A 25,923-nucleotide genomic window follows, 5' to 3' on the forward strand; every position below is an offset into this window, starting at 1 on the left:
CCTCTCTGGGCCCACCCACTGAATTCTACTGGCCAGAATAGAAATAATAACTACAGCAGAGGCAGAGGAGGAAGGTGGGACAGGTGGCCAAGATGGAGAGGGAAGCAAGACCTCTGAATACACAGGGGACAGAGGAGACTGACAGGGGAAGCATCGGGACAAAGGCATGGTCCTCCCTCCCCCCTCTCCTTGCTCCTGCCCCGCCTTGCTTCTCTCCCTGCAGTTGTGGATAGAGTGGAATCATAAGTGGATCCTGGCATTGCTGGGGTTGGTTGGCAGAGCATAGTTTGTGCTGTGGATTCATGACTAGGTAGACACTTGGTGGGTGGGGTATCCCTGGAGAAGGACAAGTTCTAGAATCAGAGGACTTACTGATCCTGCATTCAGAACTGATACCTGCTAAGATCTGACCTGTTCATCTTTATTTTTTTTTAATGTTTACTTTTTTTTTTTTGAAAGAGAGAGAGAAAGAGAGACAGTACAAGCGGGGGGAGGGGCAGAGAGAGAGGGAGACACAGAATCCGAAGCAGGCTCCAGGCTCTGAGCTGTCAGCACAGAGCCTGACATGGCACTTGAACTCATGAACCGCGAGATTGTGACCTGAGTTGAGGTCAGACGCTTAACCGACTGAGCCACCCAGGCGCCCCTCACCTTTACTTATTTGAAGGGTAAATTTGAAATACGTGACCTACTGCTGCACCACAAGGTGTGAACTTTCATGTCAGAGCCCACACTCCACCCTAGTCTTTTAAAGAAACAGATTGGGGGCACCTGGGTGGCTTAGTCGGTTAAGCGTCCAACTTCGGCTTAGGTCATGATCTCGCAGTTTGTGAGTTGGAGCCGTGCTGATAGCTCAGAGCCTGGAGCCTGCTTCAGATTCTGTGTCTCCTTCTCCCTCTCTCGCTGCTCCCCTGCTCATGCTCTGACTCTCTCTGATTTTCAACAATAAATAAACATTAAAAAAAATTAAAGAAACAGATTGGGCAAGGTTTTGTCAGGGCATGTGGTCAATACACTCTGCTAGTGGTAAGCCTGGCCCCTGTAGGCATTTGTCTTTGTGTCTCCTGAATTCTAAGTACCTGCAGAGCAACTCAAGCCTTATGAGCCTCTCCAAGGCAACAATTGCCGCTCAGTGCTTGCAGGGTAAAATCTAGCCTGTTAGGCATGGAGTCAAGGTGGCTGAGGAGGTCTTCATGAGGAATCAGGGAAGACCTGGTTCCTCGCAGACACAGATATGCAGAAGGAGCAACGGAGGTGTGGAGACTGTCAATGCTATAGCCCTCTTCACACCCTTGCTTTTCAAACAAAGCCCCTGGGCATTCTGTGAACGTACAGCTTCTGATCTGGGAGTTTGGGTGGGGTCTGGGAATTAGCACTCCCAACAAGCTGCCCTGTGATGCTGCTGGTTCCTGCACCTCCCTCCCAAAGCAAGGATCTACCCTACATTTCTTCATCTGCTAAAGAGAAGCGTCTGCTGGTACAACCTGCCTTCCCTGGTGTTCTCAAATGTTCTCCCCTTACCTTTCCTCGAAAGTGTAAGGCTTATACGATTTTGTTATGTATATGACCTATTGATTCTGGACAAGGGGGGTGTAACCAAGTGATGTGCTTGGTTCCAGGACTTTGGGAGTCTCCAGAGTCAGGTCAGGATTGGCTTGCAGCCCCAGCTGTTTCCGTGTGTGCGTGCACAGGGAGCTTGCTTCACCTCGCCGTGCCTCAGCCCCTACCCAGAAAGCAGACCGCTGTTTCTACAGCCTAAGATTGTGGAGTGTTACAGGAGATAGGCCAGTGTGCCTGACACAGAGTAAGTCTTCAGTGCATGTTAATCATCGTGATCTGTGTTTTTGTCATTGTCACTTTCAGTGTTCATGGGAGTGTTCTTCATTATTGTCAGGGTTTTGGTATATTATGATTTCAGTGTTTATATCACGGATAGTTATACAGTTTTATCTGTTATGTTGCGTGGCAGCCTCATTAAAACATACATAAGGAAATCTTCAAGGATAAACATCTTCAAACTTGGGCAAAGGTTGCACCAACTGACTGTCTCTTGTTACTGTCCCTGCAGCCTGCCTTGGGATGTAGGTGATGAGAGGGGAGGGGAGCTGAGGGGGATAAAATTAGGAAATGTTTCATTGGGAGAAGGGATTTTTTTTACCTAAATGTATTTTAATAAAACAAAATTCACATTATTGAGCTGGCCTGTAGACCTCCTCAGGATTCTAGGAGACACTGTGCATAAATACATTATCTCAAGAATATGAAAGCAAGACTGGTTTCCTTCTACATTCTATATTCTTTCTATTCTGTATCCTATTCTGTATTCCCCTAGAACTCAAGTAGAGTGAGGTTTCTAGGGAGAAGTACCAGAGGATCATGATCTCTGGCCCTGCTTATGTCTCTGGTCCCAAGCTCCTCACACCCCGACCCCAGACCTATACCCTGGACCACTTCTGACCAGTTTTCATGCTCACTGTGCTCTGTCAGGCCAGCATCCGCTGAGCTTGAAGAATGCCACTGATCTCCTTTCCAGCTATGGATACTCTACCACTTCTTCACAGCTCAGATGCCTGGTCACTATTGTTGCCCCTTGTAGGCACGCCCAAAGCATGCTGCTGGTCAGTGCAGCCTGCTGTGCCTTGGGTTCAAGTTTGTGTTCCATGCATCTCTTCTCCCCCCCTTCACCTCTTCCTTCAGTTAAAGAGCAGCCCTGAGTTGAAGTCAAATCTGAGAGTGGGAAAATGGGGTTGAGAGGCATCCCTCACCCTTACTTATACTCTAGTAGCGCAACTGCCTAAGAGCCCACCTAACCCCTCTCAGAGGGGACCAGGGCAGATAAGGGAGATTTGAATGACGGTTCATGCATGGCAACACTGAAGTTTCCTTTGTTCTCAGCAAAACCAGAGCCCCTAACATGCCTCTTGCATTTTCCCTGGTGATGAACTCCAGACTTGAGATGTCAAAATAGGAAAGGAAAACACCAGACAAGACATGCTCATGTCCCCCTCTCACCTGCACCTACTCTAGATTCTTCTCCCACTGGTGGGGCCCTCCCTCCCTTTCTCAGCTCATTCAAATCTCACCCATCCTTTGATGTTAATGTCACAGCTCACCTCCTAAAGTATGTGGAGGGCTTCTCTTTGCTTCAGCAGGTTCTTCCCTCCCCTCCTCAACACCCCGGCAGCACTCAGAGCCAGAGTTGAGGGCTCCAGAAATTTCTAAACATTTGTTTTGTGTCAAATCCCACCCCCGCACCGCCCCCAAGTCCATGTCAAGGGCCTTGAAAGGGAGGGAATCAAAAACCTCTTATAGTACCCACTACACTCACCACAATGAGAATTTGAGGACTGAAGGGTTGGCTCACCAGGGACAACAACTAGGACCCATCATTCTTAGATTCTAGGATCCTAAGAGTTCTCAAGTTCAAGTCTTAGAGATTTATGAATCTAAGAGTCCTAAGATTCTGTGACTTTATGATGTCACTAGTCTCAAGCTTTCTAAAATCCTTGTTTTCCATAGAGTGCTAAGTTTTGCAGTATAGCATCATAGTCTCAAAACCCCCGGAATCTGGGAACTCTCTGCCTTATGACTGAAAGCTAGACAGACTCAAACTGATGACAGATCCTGGAGACATTTTAGACCCAGACCATGAGCTTCATCCCTCAGAGGCTGAAGAGGCTACTGGATGAAATCCTGGTCAGGATTCTCATTAAAGACTTCTCAGCATAGGCATCGAGCTTCAGACCCACATCCCTCATCTTTAGGGTGACTCTGTAGAGTCACTTCAGGTATCTTTGCTGAAGGCTCATCTGAGGTTTCCCCAGCTGCTCTGGTCTTTGCCTGCTCCCCCAAACTCTCTGGTGCTAGAAGCTTCCACCCACCCTTCAGTGTTGGACTGAGCCTGTTGGAGATGAGGGGAAGCAACTGTGTGTGCAAAGCAGCTTTGGGAGAGTGTTTAGGGGAGACTATTTTGGCTCCCTGGGATGTCCCTACTGATATCAGAAAATCCCAGGACTCAAGGGTCTCAGGGTTTTCTCTAGAAGAGGCAATGGCACATGCTTTCATGAAGGAGAATGGAGGGAAGAAGTAGGGACAGAGCCCAGGAGTGATTTCCCGGGGGTGTTGTTTGAGTCTCAGGCTCTGGAACTGGTGCCTTCTCCTGAGGCAAATTCTTTTTCCACCCTTAGAATTGTTCCTGGAATCCCCTAGCTGCTATAGGCTCTGCTGCTTACCACAGAGACAGCTCCACAAATGGCTGTGGCTGCTGAACTGAGTCAGTGCTCACTCTCCCCGACCCCCTAACATACACAGATGCATAAACTGGCAAACTTGCTGGAGCCACAGAGGGCACAACACTGGGAAGGATGCACACAAGGAAGGTGACCAACTAACCTTCGGACTCAGCTTCATCAGTGGGATTGTTCTACCATATTAGCTCTGGAAAGAAAGCTATGCTGGTGTGCGGGGGTAGGGGCAGAAGTGGGGAGAGTAGGAAGGAGAGGTATAAAGGAAAGAGGGATATCTTTATTTCTATATATCTATCAACACACACAGAGAGAGACTTACAAAGAGAGGTAATCACAAAGAGACAGAGGCACGTGCATAGAGACAGTGAGACAGAGAATTAGACTATGACTAATCAGAGACACAGAGAAGCACATGGTAATGTACAAGCAATAGGCAGAGAGAGAGATCGGGAGAAGGAAGGAGAAGGAGAATGGAAAGGGACCAATTTGAGGCAGAGTCCTCAGGAGCCTGTGCTGCTGGGGACACAAAGCCAAGCCTCACCTGAATCCTTTGTCCAGGGAGATGCACTTGGCCTCATGCTGACAGAGGTTCATCCCGGGCACGCAGTGGTCAATCACCTCGTCGCACAGCTCACCTGGTGGGGGTGGGTAGAAAGCTCAGGGACCTGGGAGGACCTGGGGGATACCCTGACTAGAAGGTCAGGTCCAACCAGCCCCCTGTCGGGAGGTCATGGATCTCAGGCACCCTGCATTTGCTCTCTCGATGTATCCTTTCTGCTGTACCTCTTTTTCAGTCTCCCTAGTGGTAACAATTGGCAGGTTCTGGGATTTTCCCTGGGCACTGTCATAGCACCATCATTGGGCTGTTTCACCTGACCATTAAGGGGCTGCTGCAGCTGAAACTGTAGGACATCAGCCCCTGACTTTGGGCTGTGTTTAGTTGTTTTTTTCATTCCCCATCAATTTACTAAGCACCTCTTGTGTGGTAGACACTGTGATGGGTACTAGGGACACAACAGTGACCAGGTCTTGTCTTCCCCCTAGCCTAGTGGGGGAGACCTATAAATCAGTAGGTGACTGTAACATAGAGATGTGTGACCACAGGGATAAACTCTGTGGAAGCCCAGAGGCTTCCTGGAGGAGTGGACATGGCTTAGCAGCACAGTGCACCTGCTGTAGATAAGTAAGCACCCTGGATTTTCTCAAAGAAGAAAATATGAAAGGAATTTAATGTTTAGGTCTCTGAATGCACTCCCTTTGAAATTCATCGTGCCAAGAAATGAAGAATGGGTCATAAATACCCAGGGAGGTCCTTGCATGTCCAAACTCCCCAAAGCTCATGCCATCGGAGATGTGTTTTGGGAATGTGGAGGGAAGTGAGACAGGATGGCAGGGGTGAGGGCAGTGGCAGATGCACCCCTGAGCTTTGGGTTCCCTTAAATTCCACCTGGCCAGGTGGACAGTGATATGAGAGAGGAAAGTTTCACCCATGGAATTTCTCTCAGAGGTCGGGGTGGGAATAGGGGCAGAGAAGGCTGCAGGGACAGGGCAGAGGAAGGTCCTGAGGGTGGCTGGGGAGGAGATGAATGACATCCACAGCCCCAGAGTCTGTTCTCTGCTGTGGTGGGGACAAGCCCACCCCGACCCTGTCCTCACTTTGCCAGCCTCTCAAGACCACAGAGGGCACTGTGTTCTTTATAAGCCTTTTCCTCCTCCTCACTTCCTGGAGACACCCAGAGAGGCACACAGGTGTTTGTGTGGGACTGGCAACATTTTCTGGGACAGAGAAAACCATGACAACCCATTCTCGGGCAGAGGTGCACTTCAGTCACCTGCAGACACAGGCTAGGCTATTCCACTGGGGCAGGAAACCACCTCAACAAGTGTGTCCTCAGTCCCCCTTCCACTGCCCATTTGCCCCAAAGCCTATTCTGAGTCCCTTTGCCTTCTTTTTTTAACTGCTGAGATTTTTACTGTCTCTCTTCTGGCAGTGAGCAGATCCTTCCGGACCAATGATTTGGCCCTACATGACCCCTCCTCTCATCTTAGGTAGACCAGATGCCCCTTGTGGCCGGAGGGTATACTTTAGACTTCTTGGTATCCCTGTTAGTTAATTCAGTGCTCTGTATACAGTAGGAGCATAATAAGTGTTGCCTCTTGCTACTTTAACTCTTGGCTACAACTCCTCTCTGCAAAGATGGAAGGTATAAGGGGTAAGGGAAGTAGACCTTCAGCAGATTTCCCTGCACTTTCCCCAAGCGTAAAGCCTTCTCTGGGACCCCAAGAGGCGAGGAGTAAGCAGAGCAGGTGGTTTTCTCAGTTGGTCTTGGCACGCTCCACCACAGTCCCAAGAATGTGCTTGGGGAATACATGGCTAATGGGCTTGAGGTCTGTGTCAGCCACAGGACCCTGAGGAGCAATGGGGGCTAGCTGGCTTCCTTCTCTGTAGGCTTCTAATCAGCATCTGTATATCCCATCCCCTACCTCACTCTTGACATCATGCCAGGTGCCAGCAGGGTAGGGTGTGGCAGTCCCTGGGTTGCATGGTCCTTATTTTCATCCTCACCTTAGGTTGGTATTTCCTAAAATATGTTTCTTGCAACACAGGATGTCCGGGGTTGGGAAGGAGTTTGGGGGTAGGGTAGGAGGGAAGTTCTGACTTAAAATAAATTTGAAACTTACTGGGTTAAATGAAGTTAAATAGCATTGTTTCAAACAGGAATTGTGAAAACCTTTAATAGGCTCATTTGTATCACGTGGAAGAGAGCTAGTATTACATACAGCGTTTCCCCAACTTTTTGTTTATGGAGCCTTTTTCCTCAAAGAACTCATGGAATTCCATTTTGGGATATGCCACTTTAGGTGGATCCTATAACAAAGGAGGTTGTGCTTGCACCACTGAGGTGCATTTTGCTTCATAATCTAGTGGTATATTTAATTGTCCTCATGAGGAGCTGTTAATATAGGAAATAAAGGTGTTGTGTTTTGGGGGTGGGTGGGTAGGATGATTATCCTGAGGAACAACCTGTGGGGAGCCTTCTTTTATTCCCCAGCTGGGTTAGGTTCATCCTCTGTGACCCCACGACCCCCCAGGCTTCCAGGTGTTATAGTCTCGTTCTACTGAATACATGTCTCTCTCTACTTGACAATGAGCCTTCTGATCAGAGGGGACTTTGTCTTGGTCATTTTTGTGTCTCCAGTTCCTAGCTGGAAAGTGTCTGGAAAGTAAATTTCTAGAGAAAGCAGACTAGAACTGAATGAAGATTAAATGTAATGTAAGCCCCTCTCACTAGCTTCAATTGCCACTGGGTCTCCAGTTCCTGGAGGAGGGGAAGGCTAATGGAATGGATAGCAAACTTGCCCTGGGGACCTGTCTCAAAGTAGGGAGGAGCTAGAGACGTGCAGGGTTGGGGCAGGTGGTGAGGGTGGACAAGCAAACAGAGAGGGCCTCTGGGAAGCCCGTCATGGCACAGCACCACGTTTTGGGGATTCACATCTCTGTCCACAGGGGAGTGGGTGCAGGCCCTGAAAACTAAGATAACAGCATTCCTTAGTGCATGACACCTGGCCTGCCACCATGCACAGGCACAAGGGGACCTTACCTGTGTAGTTAGGAGGGCAGACGCACACGTAGTTGTTGACCCCATCCACACAGGTGGCATTGTTCTCACAGTCGTTGTCCTCGCAATCATCTGGATTGATCTCACACCGCTGCCCCTCAAAGCCCAGCGGGCAGGAGCAGCTTTGGGGGTGTGTGGGGTGGTGAAGAAGGGGAGCCAGGGAATAAGGAGTGTTGGGTGGGGTTGGAGTGGCAGAAAAGAATGTTGGGGGGATATAATTAGTCAGGTTTCTCTCTGGATGGAGGTCCGAGGCAGCACTCTGGATACTTGAAGCCTTGGGGTCCTGAGCAGGAAGACCCTCAGGAGCCCGAGAGGTCATTTCATCTAGACCCCTATCTCTGGGCAGAATTCCATCTCCCTGGCCGTGGATGGCTGCGTTAGCTCTGGGGAGTTCTCACCAGCAATGCCCCCTCACCATCCCCCCAGCTGGAAGTGCGACTTTAAATTCCTCCAGCTGTCTTCCTTCCCCTCTTCTCCGGGGAGTGGTTTGTAGACAAAGGGATAAAGGGCATAACAAACACCCCCCTTTGAGCGACTTCCTACTCCAGGAAAGCCTCTCTACCTTGAACAGGAATAGGACAAAGTGGCCAAGATCAGGATCTGCAGCTGAGAGTTTCTTGGGAATGAAGTCTGAGTCTGCCACTTCCTAGGTATTCGATCTTAGGAAAATTAAATTCTGTGTCTCAGTTTCCACATCTATGGACTAGGGTAATATCATTTACCTCCAGGTTGGTTGTGGAGAATAAAAGAAGATTATATAAGTAAAAGGCTTAGGAGGAGAACTAGTACATAGAAAAGACTCAGAATGTGTTAGCTTCAGTTCTAGATGACTTCCACACTCAGCCTCCTTAACCTTTCTCAGAGATGCCATTGTTCCCTCCAGCTTCTTCCAGATAAGGGGATGGGGTGGGAGGATCTGGAGAGCTACAGCTCTTAGATACAAACCTCAAACTTCCTGCATCCTCTGCCCAACCCTGGCCACACCCCAGGATTAGGCCTGCAAACTAAGTCAGGATAGATAAAGCTGAGCAGATGAGAAGGGGCCAGGGGAGTTTAGGAAGGGGCACGCGGGAGACAAATGCTGACTAAATGAGCTGCAGGCACTTACTTACTCCCTCTGTGGCCCAGCCCCCTGGTCAGGGATTTACACCCCATTCACGAACATACGTTCCAGCTTCGGGCCCAGAATTCCAGGCCTCTCTCTGTTTTACAGATTCCTCCGATTTGGGATTTAGCTGTAAAACTAAACTAATAGGAAGTGGATTTCTGGAATCTTACTTAACCTCCTTTCCTCTACAACCTGAAAACCATGTCACATTTTCTTTTCTTTTTTTTTTTAAAGTTTTTAAATTTATTTTGAGAGAAAGAACAAGCAGGGGAGGGGCAGAAAGAGTGGGGGACAGAGGATCAAAGCAGGCTCTGTGCTGACAGCAGAGAGCCCAATTCAGGGTTCGAACTAAGGAACCATGAGGTCACGAGCTGAGCCAAAGTTGGGCACTTAACTGACTGAGCCACCCAGGTGCCCACCATGTCATGTTTTCTACAAAAGGTTCTTCGGTCTGAGCTCTTGGGGTGGAGCAAAATGATGTATTTCTTTTTTCTAGGAGGGACCCTGGAAGTTCAGGAAAAGCGATTTCTTCAGAGCTGGACGGACAGTAGGTTTTTAAGGGTCTGAAACCATAGTGTTGTCTATTTTCCTGAAAGGAGTTACTCTGGCTGTCCCCAAAGTCTTAGGGTTGCATGAAAGTGGGATGTAGATGGCTCTTAGGGGTTGGGTTGCTCATGGAGTAGACAGAGGGAGGGAAGGAGACTAAAGTCTCCTCTGCCCTCCCTGGAAACCTTGGCTGGGGGTTGTCAAGGAGACTCCAGGGGCACCCTGTGAGCTGTGGGGGCATCTTAGTCTCCTGCCCGGCCAGCTCTGCCAGTCTTTGCTCTTTTTGTGATCAGATAATGCATCAAGATGAGCAAAGCATCTGATGAAGAGGTAGGTGAAACTTCCAAAATTATCACTCACAAGACATGTTATGGGTTGAATTGTGTCCCCTCAAAAAGGTATCTGGAAGTCTTAACCCCCAGCACCTCAGAATGTGACCTTATTTGGAAATAAGGTCCTTGCAGATGTCGTTTCTGATGAGGTTATACTGGAGTAGGGTGGGCCCCAGATCTACTGCCATCCTTGTAAGATGGCCATGTGGAGACAGAGACACAGGGTGAATGCCACATGAGGATGAAGGCTGCAGTGAGGAAGGCCCGAGATCACTAGCCACCACCAGAAGCTAGGAAGGGGCAAGGAAGGACCTTCCCCTACAGGTTTGAAAGCCAGTGTGGCTCTGCTGACACCTTGCGTTTGGACTTCTGGCTTCTAGAAATGTGAGGGAATACATTTCTGTTGGTCCCAGCCGCCCTGGTGCACTGCTTGGTTATGGCAGCCCCAGCAAACGGACACAGGAGGGAAAAAGGGAGCAAAGCTTCCCTGATAGGTGTCCCTCCCTTTGCCAACCTATCAGGTGCTAACCTAGTGACGGGGAGTGCTCCTGCCCCTTGGCAGGCCCACACAAACTATGCTTTCCCCAGCATGTGGGCCTCACTGCTTTAATCCTCTACCCCATTTCCCTAATCCTATAGATTTGGGCCCTTTCCCTTGAAAATTAAATTCTAAAAGTATTTCCAGTTCATTCAAATCTCAACAATGGAAGGTGGAAACCAGGAAGGATCCTTCTGCTCACCTGCAGTTCCAGAGACGAAGAGAGATACCCCACAAAGAGACAGAGAGTGGGGCACATGCAGAGGGGGACAGGGAGGGGAGAGACAGTCGCCTGCAGGGGGCACTCCTCACTCTTGCAGACCTCTATTTCTGGGCAGGGTGGGCAGAGCCAGGCTTTTACCCTGGAGGTGTGTTTCTTGGCTGGGGCCATGTGGCCACCTCTGTGAAATTTCTGTGTGGTTTCTCCTTAACCCTGCTCCCAGCGAGAAGGTGGGAGTGGGTGGTTTGGCCGACTCCAGGCAGGAAAGCAAAACTGGCCTTGAATTTATTTCACGTTTTAAGAGCCAGAGTTTGATGGGGCTGGCTTGGCAGGTGGACACGGGGGCAGGCTGGGCTCTGTCGGAAGAACTAGGGCCCAGAACCTGATTTCTTTCACAGACGGCACAGCAGCCCCTCCTTCCCCCCACCCAGAGTGCCTTTGCTACTTGTTTGCAACCTGTGCTCTAAGACATCCACACACAGCTCTGCACTGGGTGCCCCTGCTTTACTGCCTGACCCACTCGCTCACTGGGGTGCTAAAGGAACCAGTTTCCACAGGTCTGTTTTTGCCAGGGCCACGGGCCGGCAAGCTGGGCACGTGAAAGCAGCTGGGAAGGGGGGGAAGCAGGAAGGGAGCCTGAGGTTTGGCAGAGGCCTCGAAAGTCCACCTAATTGACAGGGATGGGGAAAACTTAAGTGGCTTCTATCCCTTTTTCTTCCTGAGCTCTGAATTCCTGGGAGGAAAGCAGTGGGGTTGGAAGATCCAGGAATGTGTCAGGATATGCGACCTAGAGCAAGTAAATCTCTGTGCCTCAGTTTCCTCATCTGTTAAGTGGGGATAGTACCAGCTTGCAGTGGGTAGGCTCATTGTGAGCATTTAAATTAGAGGCTGCACGGCTAGTTCGTGCCTGGCACATGATGAACATGTAGTCAATATCACCTATGATCATTGTTTTTAGCACACAGGAAACAGAGGTGGAATTGCCATGCCTCGGGGGGGGTGGGGGGCTTGGGCCATCATGCCATCCTTCTCTGACTTGTGCCAGCAGCTTTAGCCTCCCTCGGTATCCTCCTGGCTCTGGAGACAGACTCTCTGAATTCCCCATAGGAACACTAACTGTGTCACTGTGGGCAAAGGATAGCTCCTGTTGGTGCCTCAATCTTCTCATTTGTATAGTAGGGATCACAGTAGCTCCCTTACAGGGTGGGAAGAGCCTTGAGATGATCTGCATAACAGATTTGGCACAGTGTGGGCACACAGTAGGCCCTCAGTGAACAGCTGTGCATCAGCCTGCCCCAGTGGTCTGCCTATAAAGCCCCCTGAGGGAGGGAAGGCCCAAGGGTGAGCTGTTACCTGAACCCATCCTTGTGGCTTTCGCTCAGGTGGCAGGTGCCTCCGTGCTGACAGGGGTTCTGGATGCAGGTGTTGATGGGCATAGCGCAGTCTTTGCCCTGAGGAGCAGGAAAGGGAGAAGCACCTGGTTAGGGAGGCTTTCAGTGGCTGCCTTGACCAGGAGGCCCCCTGGAGTTCCCAGCGTCCTCTGGGATGAGGCCAGGCAGAAGGCCTCTGCTGTGTGGCTTGGAGGACGCCAAAGGGGGCCCTTACTTTTGGCCGTTCCACACTGAGAGAAGGTTGAGAACTGAGGAGTTCAGGCCCCAGCTTCCCTACTTCCTGGAATTCACATCCTTTTCTTTATCCTGAACTGCAGGGCAAGAGCATGGGCTTTGGGTACAGGGAAGCCTGGTTTCAAATTCCAGCTTCATCTCTTCCTGGTTGGCTGGCCATGACCTCATCTAAGCCTTTTAACTCTCAGCCTACCTCACAGAGCTACCTAGCAGAGGACACGTACTCTTAGCTGCACTGAGGCCTCAATATAATCCACAACTTGAGTAGGGAGGGCTGGGGCTGAAGTGTGGCCAGAGGACCTTGCCCCTATAGGGTGACAATTCCACAGAGATCTACCTTTAATTGGTCTGGAAGTGGGCCCAGGTGTTGGTATTTAGAGTTCTGCAGGCGATTCTAATGTTAGGCCAGATTGAGGACCTCTGGGACAGACAGTTTTGTGTGGGGTGGCATTCCTCTGAAGCAGGCCCCTCTGGAGGGGACGTTTCAGCTGAGGAGTCAACTGCAGTAGGTGGGGAGGAGCATGCCAGGCAGAAGGACAGTGAAGATGAAGGCACTGAGGAGGGAGGCCAAGGCAGAGGCTGTGGACATTAAGACCGGGGAGCAGCCCGCTGGCCCTCTGGCTCTAACTCCCCCCTCCCCTGGGACCGACACACCAGCGCTACACCCAAGTCTTGGCAAGCAGTCCCTTAGAGGACCTGCGGGGTCTGGGGAGGCATCCATTGTATTTGTTTCTGGGCTGTGGACTTGGTGTGGGCACCATGCCAGGCGGGGGTGATCACGGGAGCCCTCCCACTGCCATACCACCTGCTCGCCATCTGCTTGAGAAAATCCTCTTCCCGCCTCTGCTGCTGCCAGTGCCTGTGACGGAGTGGGGCTGGGCTCCCTGGCTCGAAGGTTGCTGCCAACTGGGCCTACGACTCTCCCTACTGTCTCCAACCCTGAAGCCCTTGCAGTATCCAGCAGCCAGGAGGCATGGCCACGTCTGTCTTGGCTCCCTTCATGCCCCCTCACAGCTAACGGCCAGTCAGAGTTTTCTTGAGGGGGAGAAGGAGAATGCAGTTTGATGTGGGATCTGGGCTTATCCTAAACCAGAACAACACGGGATCCCTTACACAAAGTCATTGCGTGCAACGGAAACTGCAATACTCATTCTCAATTTATTGAGAACATTTTCCATTCCAGGCCTCACGCTAAGTGTTTTATATTCACAATCACATATAATGTTCACAACAACCCTATGCGATCGGTAGGATTGTTATTACTGCCCTTTTCAGATTGGGAAGGCAGACTTGGAAAGTGAGCTAATATGTCCAAGATTGCACAGCAGTTAAGTGGAATAGGCAGCAGCTGAACCCAGGCATCCAGTCCAGAGCCAGCACTGGGAACCCCTCTGCCGGGTCACTGATGCTGCCCTCTCAAAACATGGGCTCCAGGGGTAGCACATTGGAGCACACACTCCAGTCTGGCTGCTGTGTGCCTTGGGGAAACTACCAGTTCTCTCTGAGCCTTGTTTTTATCATCTGTAAAATGGGAATAATACCTACCCTATGGAATGAATATTAGAAATCACACATATATAAAGCACAAGGCATGTATGGTAGCAACCTAAATAAGAGCTATTCGGATGATGAGGAGGCGGATTACTACAGGGGTCTGAGGCAGGGCTGAATGTGGGAGCTCAAAAGACTTTTTTCAGGCATTTGGTTGGTACCGAATTGTTCAGGAGTTTTTGTGTGTGTTAGATGGATGAGCCACGAAGAGCAGGACAAGAGAACTTGATCAAGTCAAGGCAGGGCCTCCCTGGCCCCTGCCTGGGCCAGCCTCTTTGCTCTGGGGGAACTCTTGAGTATCAGGGACTCCAGCTGGGATCTTCCCCTGGGGGTGGGGTTGGTGACATCTACTCAGGTCACTTATACTGAGCTCAGAAACCAGGAGGCAGACCGTAGCTCTTGGTGATGTGCTAAATGGGCCTGGAGGTAAGGATTTCTGTCACTTATGTGTCCTTGAGAAATAATCACCATTCTCAATACCTGGCTAATTAGCTCAATTCAACTCTCTTCAGCCTCATTTTGCTAAAATCTACTAGATTTATGATGTTCCTTGGTCCCCACTGCTGTGTGTGTGTGTGTATGGGAGAGAGAGAAATAGAGAAAGAGAGAAATAGAGAGGGAGGGAAGGTGGGAGACAGGGACATGGCTGGGGCTTCTGGCTTCTTTTAAAGGAGCCGGGGAGTAGCTGTCCCTGTTGGAAACCTCTTTCTGAGACAGCCAGGAGGGCTGCTCCAGGACCTTGCTACTCAGAGGGTGGTCCTCAGGCTAGTACCTCCGGTGTTCCCTGAGAGCTTGTTAGAAAGGTACAAACTTGGGCCTGACCTCAGATCTAATGGATCAGAAGCTGCATTTACTAAGACCTCCAGGTAGTTCTCGCGCCAATACAGCGTGAGAAGCACTGCGTGTAGACACTGAACATGCACACGTGAAGCTAAATGGCTGAAAAAGAACGAGCCCAAACATACATCTTATTTCCCCCAATGCGAAACAGCTGTAAAACAGGTCTCTCTGTGAAGTGCCTACTGAATCCTGGCACCAAGGCGGGCGAAGCACAAACATGACACTCGGAATCCTTCTAGGAGCTCTGCAGGTGAGTGTGATGCTTCACATCTCCAGGTGGGGAGTGAGGCTCTGAGGGACCTGGTCCCTAGTGGAGCACTGAGTGTGGGGACTTTCCTGTGAGAGAGGAGGGCTCTGGGTTTAGTTTGTGTGCTTCCCTAGGTCTGGAAGCTCGGGTAAGTTATCTGATCTTTTTGAACCTCAGTTTCCTTATCTGCCAAAAGAGGTTAACAGACCTTATTTCAGAAGGTGACTGAGGGTGCTAAATGAGGTAATGTGCTCAAATTGCTTCACAAAAGCCTGCCATTATAGATGACCAGTAGCTGCCACCAAACACTGAACAGTGGGGGCCATGCTGTTTTGGATAATATTGTGGCTTCCCAAGGTCACTCAGCTAGTCAATGGAAACGCTGCGGTATCTGGAAATAAATGGAGAAATGCCAGAACTTTGAACTTGGTTTTGTGGGTGTCTGGTGATTATTGTCAACTTAGCAACTCATCCAGAACTTACTACCTCAGTCACTCTGCCTGGGTGGGCTCCAATCCAGGAAGAAGGGAAAGCCAGGGAATAAATGCAGAGCAGGGGGTATGATGCAACCCAGGGTTAAAGGTTAAAGGACCTCTTCGTTTCTACCTGCTGCATTTTGAGATTGAACCTGATACGGGGAGGAGAGGAGGAGCTGTCCCAGGCCACACAGTCAGGTAGGGACAAGCTCCACAGTGTTCTTTCCATTCTGCTTGGTGTTCTTTCCACCAGCATAAACTACTTTCCTTATTCTGGAGACTTAGGTCCCAAATGGCTACGGACCCTGCATTCATGGTGCTTCTCCATGGACTGTGAATACAGTGGTCAAAAACATGGGTTCTGGAATCCATTGGTTCTGAGCTCTGAATCCCAACTCCCTCACCTACTATCTCAGTTTCCTAAACTGGAAAATGAAGGTCATTTTAGGACCTGTCTCCTTAGGCTTTGATGAGGAGAATGCAGGATAATGCTTGTACCTTGTTTAGTATACTGTCAGTATGTAATAGGCACTCAGTAAATGCTGGCTGCTCATATTCCTTCACCATCATCACCATCATCACCATCACATACCATCACCACCATTATCATCCTCCTCCTTAAGGTACTCCAGGCCTGCATGAGCCCGATAGCTTCATAAAGGTCAAAATCTCAGTTCAGATTCTTCTGCTAGACCTTCAGAATCTTACGAGCAAAGTCTGAACAAGTGGCCTTATCTTTCAAATAGGGATGATCCCGCCCACCTCAAAGGTTGATTATACAACTCAGAGAAGGGAATAAATGCCAATGTCCAGCTGAGTGCCTGATCCACAGTCGACGCATAGGTATGGTATTGGGGATGTTATAAATGCACATATCACCGTTCCAGGAGAGCAACTGATGATCTCTGGCAATTCACAGTGTCATGGACTGAGAATCCCTAGTGAGACCAGCAGCATACTGCCTGTTAATGGCGGCCCATCCATATCCTGGTATCAGGACCAGCATGCAAGGGTAAAGAGAGATGTAGCAATGTGCCAGTGTACAGAGTGCATACTGAACAGCTGTCCTAGGTGTCTTGCATATGCTATTGCACATTTGATTCTCACAGCACCCCTGTGAGATAGGCCCTGGTTTGTCCACAGGAAGGCTAAGGCAAAGCCACTGGCCATCACCACATAGCTAGTAAACAGCAAAGCTGGAGTTCACATGTGCCCTCTGTATAATTCCACAGCCTGAGTTTTCTCCACTGAATTGATACAAGTGGGTTTGAGGAGCTAGGCCTCCTGAGTATGGTATCTTCACTTCTACACTTCCCCTGCAATGTCTGTGAGTGTGCACATGTAGGATGCATGGGTCTGGGGTGGCTGCCTGGGGCAAGGCCGTCTGGCTGGCTGGCTGCAAAGGGAATCCTTGGGCTCTCCTATGGCAGGCCCATAGGTGGCACTCTGACACTATCTGCTGGAGGCACAGCTACAGCTGAAAAACCACCAGGGAGCCCTGTTCCCCAGAGTGATTCTGCCCCTCAAGCTTGTCACTACACATACAAGTCCCCCTGGGGACAGGAGACCAGTGATGCCAGCTCCCTTCCGCTCTGCCTGTATTAGGCATGTGCAGTAGATGGGTTTTGGGGTGGTGTTGGAATGCTTGGCTTGCCCACTGTATGCGGATGGGTGCCTTGGTGAGGCTGGAAGCTGGGAAGGTCCTGGGGAAGAGGAGTGAACCACTGTTTTGTTGACCCCAGCGAGCCACGGCGGAGGGCTTGGCTATCCAGGAGTAAAGGTGGGGACTTTGGAATCATATAGCTCTTGGTCCTATCCCAACCCTACTGCTTATGAGCTTTGAGACACTGAGTCAAGCCTTTTCAACAATCTGAGGCCCAGTTTCCACATCTATAAATGGGAAGTAATGAGCCTTCCTCATAAGGGGTATTTAAAAAGAAAAGGTAAATAGGATGTCAAGCAGAATGTTGGCCATGTAGTCCATACTCTATAGATGTTAGTAGGGACTTAGGATAGATAGTGTTGGGTGAGAAGAAAGGAAGAAAAGTTGCTTTGGAATTAGCCTGGATTTCTGGGGAGGACACCCAGGAGAACGAGGGTCTCCATCCCCTTCCTGGCTGACCTGAGCCTGTCAACAGTGCATTAGCTTGGCAGCTCCCAGGCCTTTCAATCCCTCATCCCTATACCTTCTCAAACTGGAGCCCACTTTCAGCACTGGCCCTCCTGAGGCAGAGTTAGGGAGGGGATGGGGAGAGTCTGGAAATCCCCTTGAAAGGAAGCCAGGATAGTAAGTTCAAGGGATGCCTCTAATTGGAAGCATTTTCACTCTCTGAGACTTATTTCCTCATGTTTAACAAGGAAAATATAAATATTACATTTCCTCCTTAGAGTGTCACTGCCAAGATGGGGTTCTCTGTGTTTTGCATGAGTGTGACACAACTGGGCAGCCCCTGCCAGTAGAATAGCAGTGTTACTGTTACTAGAATAGCAGTGTAACAGCAAGTGCCAAGTGCCACTCTGGAGTGACCTGTGAAATGCAGTTCTCCAGGCTGCCCTTGGAGAAGGGAGGGTCAGCAGGGCACAGTGCCTTCCTTGGGCCGTGAATGGTGGGGGCGGGGCTTCCTATCTTACCTTGTAGCCATAGGGGCAGGTGCAGTGGTAGAGCTCCACAGGATCCTGGCTGCACGTCCCATTGTTCTTGCACGGGTCTGAGAGGCAGGCATTGCACTTGGCCACAATGTTGATGTCCACTGGCCCTGGACAGCAAAACGAGGATGTTGGTAGCAGGTCACTGTCACCCCTCCCTCCCTTTCCCTCCTCTCTGGCCCCTTCCTCAGCCAGCTGCCGGCCCCTCTCCATCTCTACACACAGAGGGTGGCTCCCCAGCCAGCACCATCCAGTCTAGCTGAGTCCCATTAATGCAGCCATTGTCCAGTGAGGAAAAAATCACAGTGGGACATCATTCAGAAGCACTTCTGCAGTCAAATAAATTACTGTAATTAGCCTGATCCGATTTTGGAGCTAATCTATAAACAATACACCATAATTAGAAACCCCTTGTGTATCTTTTCATGTTCGGGGAGCTCTGGTCCCAGGCTCCATTTGGACCTCCCACTCCTCTGCCCCTAAACACCCCTCCCCATGGAATAGTCTACGCTAGGCTAAGGAAGGCAGGGTGCCTGGGCCAAAGACACACATAGGAAGTCCCTCTTGTGGAACCCTTGATTGGCAGGAGGAAGTAAGAAGTGGCCCCAAAAGACACAGCAATGATATTGTTGACAGATGGTAAACTGTGCTCAGGCACACTGTGCATCTATGACAGTTTTGACAGTGTCCTGTTCTCTTCAGCTACAAAGGCTGGAGGGATGGAGGTCATGGTCCTTGAACAGAGCTTTGGAGATTGGGTTGAGAATGACCCCAGGGCAAGTCTGACCATTTGTGGGTGGGGTGAACAGAAAGGATGGCCTAAGAATCTGTACAAGCTGGCTTAACCCTGGCTTCCATTAGAACAGGGATACTATCTGTCCTGTTTGCCAGGGGCTGAAGGGATTCCCAGGACACAGGACTTTCAGTGCTAAAACCAGGAAGGCCCCAGCCAAACCGGGATGAATTGGTCACCTTACAGAGGAAACAGCGAAGGTGCTTTTAAATATCTTCAACACGGCCAGGCTGTACCCCACACTGATTTAATCAAAACTTGGAGTGTTGGGCCAGGGAACCAGTAAAAAGCTCTGCAGGTGATTCCAAAATGTGCAGCTAGGATTGAGAAACATTGTTTTAGACTGATCTGGGCCTCTTTAGCATCAATCAAGTGAGATGACTTGGAAGCAGGAGGAGAAAATGAAAAATTATCTTAAAGCCAAAAGAATGTTTTCCTGCTTTAAGCAGAAATGTGAGACTCAGGAAGTTTATAGGGTAATCAAAGTATATATATATATAAATCAAAATAAACTCAAGGCTCTAAGAGATGGGCAAAGGACACTACCAGACAAATGTATGACATAAACGGAAAGTAAATTTTTGAAAAAAATGCAGTTTCCCCAATAAGCAAAGACACAAAATAGGAGACATACTTTTTTAAACCTATCTAATTAGCAATGAGATGAAATGAGATAAAATAATGTAAGAGTCTGGTGAAAAATGCACTCAAATGGTGCTTACTGGGAGCATAAAGTGGTTTATAACCCTCTTTTAGACACCAAATGGCAGGGCAATATGTGTAAAGACCTTAAAAATGATCACATACTTTGGCTCAGTAGTTTCTGTTCTCTGAATCTTATCTAAGGAATAATTTTCAATAGAGAAAGACCTTTATGCATCAGTGGTAAGAAAACAACTGGAAATACCCAGTGAAGACTAAAGGTTCAGGGCCAGGAACTGGCTAAAGACGTTACGGTGGAATTATTAAAGCCTGGTGGCCACAAGTAGGTACAGGGGAATCAGAAAGACCTGGAATCATCCTAACTGTGGACTTGAGAAGTCCCTTAACCTCAGTAAGCCTCAGCTTTCTCATTCTTAAGAATAAGGGTGATACTGAAGTCTAACCCAGAGAGGGTTGGGGAACTGAATAAATACTTGGAAAGTGAGAATTAAATGAAATAACACACAAAAAAGTGCTTAACATGATGTCCAGCACATAAAAACCCAGTAGCAGTTTGTTGTCGTCAGTTAAAATCTCATGTACCTAAAGCTTGCTGTAGTAAAAATGGGAAAAGGCTTAGGCTTTAAGAATGTTGGGTGAAAAAAATGCAAGTTAAAGATTTTTCTCTGTGCAAAATGATATAGAGAATGAAGTCAGAGAGGAGTATGTAGGGATGCCAGCAGAGAAACTTGGAGGAGATAACAGCATCTGAGTCTCTCTGTGCAGCTTATAGAAGAGACAGGGCAGTGGTTTAGAAGTCACGTCTGTTGAGACACCCAGCTCTGGTGGGCTGTTGGAGACACAGCAGACCCCTCGAGAGGTGGGGGAGAGTCAGCATGTACCTTTGCACTGGAATCGGTAGGTGGGGGTGGTGAGCAGGAGTCTGTCAGCCATGGACTCAGGGCTACTGCAGCGGGCGATGCCAGGCTCCTTGTACCCCGCCTTCACCCACTCTGACAGCCAGCGCAGACTGCAGTCACAGTGGAGTGGATTGGTTCCCAGCGCCCTAGGAGGCAGAGCAGGAAGTCAGGGCCCCCCTTGCCCAGCTTGGCCCATAGGCTCCATACCCTTGGCCCTCTGGAGAAACAGAATTTTCAGACTCTGACTAGATTGGGGGTATCTGACATGAGGACCAGCAGAGAAGGAGTTTCCAGGAGGAGAAGGATGGACCTTTGGCCATCTGATTATCTGGCTCCCTTGCCCTACTGAAGGGTCCACTGAAGGATGCACTCTTCAGAGAAGGCTTTGATACACAGCAACCTAGGGAGAAGCTTCAGGCCACAGAAACGGTTCAGAGCACTCCACCCTAAATATGCTGCTTTGGCATATTGATTATTTCAAGCTAAAGGTACTTGAAAAATGGCCGGTGCAGAAGGGGCTCTCTGACCTCCCTGTCTCTACCTAAAAGCAAGTCAGAAAGTTTCCTGTGAGAAAGATGCCCTCCCTGCACCAAGAAGGGAAAAATATTCTTATCACTAGAGACTGGGAATGAATACTAAAATGGACCAGGCCAAACCTACCTGCTCAAATAACCTTGACCTTCCAGTGGTCCCTCTCCATATATTTCCTAGTCACTGCCGCACAATTGCTGCCCTAGCCCAAGGCCCTTTGTCTTGTCACATCCCTACAATTTATCATTCCTTGTATAAAAAAGTATATAAGTTTTTGGGTCCAATGGCTTCTTTGGGTCTTCATTTTCCATTTGAACACTCCCACATACACATAAAAACATCAAATATATTTATATCCTTTTCTCCGGTTGCTCTGTCTTATGTCAGTCTAATTCTTAGACCAGCCACAGAAACTAAGGGGGTAGAAGCAAGTTTTTCCTCCAGCTACACCACTTAGCTTTAAAAAAGCACAGCTGGGGGACGGCATGGGCTGATGCAGACCTCTCAACAGTGGTGTCCAGAGAGAAAATACAAGGATTTTTGCTTATTTTAAAAATCGTATCATTTAGAATTTCTATTTTTTGGATGTTTTATAAGGTGTATGCATAATGTATCAGTATCACAATATATGCATGCAATCTGAAAACAATCAAATATACATAGAGTTGTATACATATAGACTCAGAAATGTTCCTGGCAAAGGTTTGTAACACCTAATTTTTACAGACCTCGGTTTCCCCTGTGTGCAATGGGGACAGAATCCCTGATGCAGAGTGGCAGAGAATATGTGCTTTGGAGCCAAGGAAGACCTGGGTTGGAACCAGGGCTCTGCTGCTTACTAGCTGTGTGACCCTTGGACCAATTCTTTGGTTCTTCTCCATTTAAGCTTCACTGTGTAAGAAGGGGATAAAAATGCTTTATTGCTATAAGAAGTAAATGAGATAATTCATCTAAAGTGTTTATCACACAGTAAGAGTTTTATGTTAGTTCTTCTTATTAAACATTTACATTGTTTACATAATTGATGATGCCTTTGAAGGCATGTGAAGTAGAGAACACACAACGTGCACAACGTGGGCACATTTTCATGGAACATACCCTATGCATACGGAAAGAATGAATACTGAAATGTTAACAGTCACAGCATCATCTCTGGCACTCTAATGATATTGCATTTTGAATGGATCCACACCAGGCAGAAATATGGCTACTTACAGATGGGAAAGAGATGTCAGGTCACTGAAGGAGCCTTCGGGAACGCTGGAAATGTCGTTGCCATGGAGGGTTCTGAAGCAGAAACACAGGTCAGAGGTTAACCCCCCAGTAACAGTTCTGAATTCAGTACATTCTTGGGGTCCCAGGCTGGCCCAGATGCCTTTCAGCTGTGCTCAGAGCCCCAAAGCTCACAGTGGGGGGGTGTGTCCTCCTTCTCGGCAGGTGTGTGAATGTTTCCATGCCCAGCTCAGCAGTGGGGATGTTGGGGGTAGAGGGTGTGGGAAAGAAGAGGATGGGTTTTTGAATCTGACAGGCCTGGGATGGAATCAGAAACCAGCCCCTGTTAACTGTGGAACATTAGGTAAGTTAACTTTACTCTTCCCAGCCTCCGTTTTTGCACCTGAAGCATGGAGAGAGATACCCAACAGAGGCATCCGAGAGAGAATGTGAAGAACTGGCTGAGACTGTATGTTTTAGAACAGGCTGCTTGCGTTCAAATCCTGACTCTGCCACTTACAAGCTGTGTGACTATGGCCAAAGTTATTTACCTGTCTGTGCCTCAGTTTCCTATTGTAAAACGGGAATAAAAGTAAAAAAGATTTGTCATGGAAGGTGGTTGTGGGTGCATTAATCCATATAAAGTCTGGCATTTTCTACACGCTGAATGACCAGCCATTATCAATATTTGTGAAAGGGTCTCAAAGAATGTCTGGCCCAGCCAGATCAATAAATTAGTTCCCTTCATATTCACCTAGAGAGATTCTGGGAAGATTGAGAAATGTTACCAATCCCAGCTTAGGTGATAGATGGGGAGAGCACTCAGGTCCTGGGGAGACTGCCTGGGTCTGGACCCTCATCTTTATGGGGAAGGGTTTGGGCCACACACGTATGTATCTGGCACTGTGTGCATCTGAGTGCATTTTCTGACTGCGTGTCCAAGGGGCCAGGCAACCTACTTGGTATTAATTATACCTCTCTCCACCCTGTGGTATAGGGGCCGGGAGCTATTCTCACTTGTAAAGTGGTGGCATATACTGTCCTTCCAATAAATGCCTGGAGAATAGGTCCATGAGAAAAATACCAAATGAACATTGCTCCAGTGCTCAAGTAACAATGCTAGTAAATCCTCAATTCATGGATTATACCCTCCTTTGAAGAATTAAGCCTCAACTGCCTACAAAAATATCCCCACACCGATGACTCACTTTGGGTCTGAGCTGTGAAATGCAAGGTAAGTGAAATTCATAGACACTCAAAGCCTTCTTTAGTGACTACTGCTCACTGTCCCCTGTGCTGTGAAGGAACCCTAGTAAAACAAAGGGGTGATTAGAGTTGACTGGGGAAGTGTAAACAGGATAATAACTAATGAATCTGTCCTTTTGTTTTCCTTTTGGCTGATGTTAGCCTGCCCTGGGTTTTGAGCTGAAATACAGACAGGAGCTTAATTACATGTAATACAGACTGAGTGCTGGAGCCAACACATGGGTGGATTTCTGACACCCATTCTCAGGGGCCCTGGTTCAGTGGGTCTGGGGTGGGGCCTGAGACGCTGCATTTCTGACCAGCTCCCAGGTGATGCTGATGCTCTTGGTCCTCCGGACCACATTTAGCTGTCCCAGGCTGTCATCTTCATCACCTCAAGCTCCTTGCCCTTCTCGCTCCCCAGGACAGCAGGAAGAAGGTAACCAGTCCTCTAGAGAGTGTTGGAGGTAGCTTCTCACCGGCCTGCGTAAGAAGGAGCTAGAAGTACTTCCTAACACTTATCAGTATCATTTAGTCTCGAATGCACGTGGTTATTTATGAATCACACCGGCTCCTGCCTGCTATTAGCTTGGATGACTTCATGGCTGCTCGCTGTTTGGCAAATGCACCCGGCCCTGTTGTTAATCATTTCTGAATGAGGCCTGGGCCCCTGGAGAGGCACGAAGCCCTAATTTAAAAACACCAAATGACCCAAAGGCAGCTTTGGCGCTGTGACTCCTGTAAGTCACGCTCCCATTTATTACGAGCTGAGCCGCTGAGATCTCCATAAACTGCAGAGTAACTGGGGCTGTAATTTACTGGGACAACGCGAAAAGAAATCTGCCTACACTGCAGGTTCTCTCTCCTGGTTTGCCCCCAAAGAAAGACTCTTGCGTGTCCAACCACCATCCTAAAGGATGCCAGGGAAGTGGGACAAAGGTTCCCTCCCAGGAAGCACTCCCTCCTCCCTCCCCCACCGCTGCTTTACCTCCCCTTTCCCCTTACACCTCATGGGGCTGGTGATGGCAAGCAATTTCCAACTCAGAATGACCCATCTTCAAGCGCCTGGGACTCCTTTTCCCTGCTGACTCTTAATAGGTGTTAAAGCAAACTTGGGAATGTTGGGATGCGGATGAGGGCATCATTTAGAGCAACATGAAGGCAGAACCATCTCATGTTAATTCTGGGTTGCCTGAACCTTGGGTCTCTGGATCCCCAGGTGCTCATAGAATGTGTATATTGCACAGGCGTTCCAGTGTGTATGATACATGGCAGGGAAGATCCTCATCCCAGATGTGGGCTGGGGTGGGTGAAGTCTCTTTTCAGCGGGCTAGGTCACTCCTAAGGGTTAAATGACCCTGGACCAGACCTCCTGGGTGTGAGTCATTGCCGGCTGTGTGATTATCTGATTCAACAGACTCAATCTTTCTGTACCTTAGTTTTCTCATCTCTAAAATGGGAGTTCTCAGGATCCACTTGCAGTAGATATCTTTTTAGGAATGTGGATTAATTGGTACCAATCTCTCTTCTGTAACAGTTCCTCCCTTTTCCAAGGGGGACTCACCCCTCCCTCCCCTCAGTCCAACTGGTTTGGTCTCAGGGGCAGAACCATGGCCCAGGTCAGCCCAATCAGTCACTGAGATTGGTTTGAGGCTGAGCAGGTGACCTAAGTGGGTCAGTGAGATATTTCTGGGACTTTCTCTGGAACTATTAGGACAGAGGCAGTTTTGAAAAGCAGAAAGAGGCACATTTCTGATACCACTGGAAGTCCCTGCACCCAGCCCTAGAATGTAATATCTACTACTGAAGTTTTCAGTAATATGCTTTGATAAATTGTCTTCATGCCTAATGTGGTTTGAGCTGATTTTCCTATCCTTCAGCCAGGAAGGGATCTAACGTACCGCTTCATAAGCTAGTTGTGAAGCTTAAAAGACACAATGCAAGTGGTTCAGATGGCGCAGGGCTACATGCAGGGCCTGTACTTGATGCACACTCCTTCACGTGAGCTGCGGCCATGGCTAAGGTCACCATGACTCCTTCCCCTCTAGGTTCTGGGTTGTGTTTTGGGGCTAGTCCTCTCAAAGCCTTCCCCACACACAGAGGGGAAGCCTGAAGCTATGCAGCGTGTATGTCCTGTGACAGACTCCAGGACTGGAGAAGAGGAACACTGGGTTTCGGCAGAGTGACCCGTGCCTGTCACCTTCCTGTTCAGGTGTCTTTCCACCACATTCCTTAATTCTCATCAGAGGCATCTCTGGGCCACATCCTTCTAATCCTCAAGAAAAGTCCGAAATGGGTGGCAACAAAAAGAGATAATCTCTGGTGGGAAGGATGGAATGTGGTGGAAAGAGCACTGGGCTAGGAGCTGGAAACCAGGGTCCAGCCCTGCATCTGCTCCCACCTTGTGGCATGTCTGCAGCACAGCTTCCTGCTCCCATTCCCAGAAGCCACATCCATCCACACCTGTAGCTCCTTGTGGTCCCTGTGCACATGCCCTTCCTGACTTCAGGGACTCTGTCTAGGGAATTTATATTCTCCCTGCCTAGAATATTCTCCACTCCCATCACACAGGTAACTCCCCCTG

General features: G+C 48.9%; 1 protein-coding gene across 1 annotated transcript in view; it reads right to left on the bottom strand.

The window, feature by feature from the left end:
• The window catches only part of SLIT3 (slit guidance ligand 3), a 595,338-nt gene that overhangs the window by 18,550 nt on the left and 550,865 nt on the right, over positions 1-25,923 (bottom strand). The window contains exons 24-29 of the mRNA XM_040444444.1: positions 22,098-22,169; positions 20,334-20,497; positions 17,982-18,106; positions 11,965-12,062; positions 7,850-7,989; positions 4,789-4,882 (exon numbers count right to left, since the gene is read on the bottom strand). Of these exons, the coding sequence (XP_040300378.1) occupies positions 4,789-4,882; positions 7,850-7,989; positions 11,965-12,062; positions 17,982-18,106; positions 20,334-20,497; positions 22,098-22,169 (693 nt within the window). The remainder of the gene's footprint in view (positions 1-4,788; positions 4,883-7,849; positions 7,990-11,964; positions 12,063-17,981; positions 18,107-20,333; positions 20,498-22,097; positions 22,170-25,923) is intronic.

The sequence above is a fragment of the Herpailurus yagouaroundi genome, unplaced genomic scaffold (assembly GCF_014898765.1).
Source record: "Herpailurus yagouaroundi ecotype Mexico unplaced genomic scaffold, PumYag 29, whole genome shotgun sequence".
Taxonomy (NCBI): Eukaryota; Metazoa; Chordata; class Mammalia; order Carnivora; family Felidae; genus Herpailurus; species Herpailurus yagouaroundi.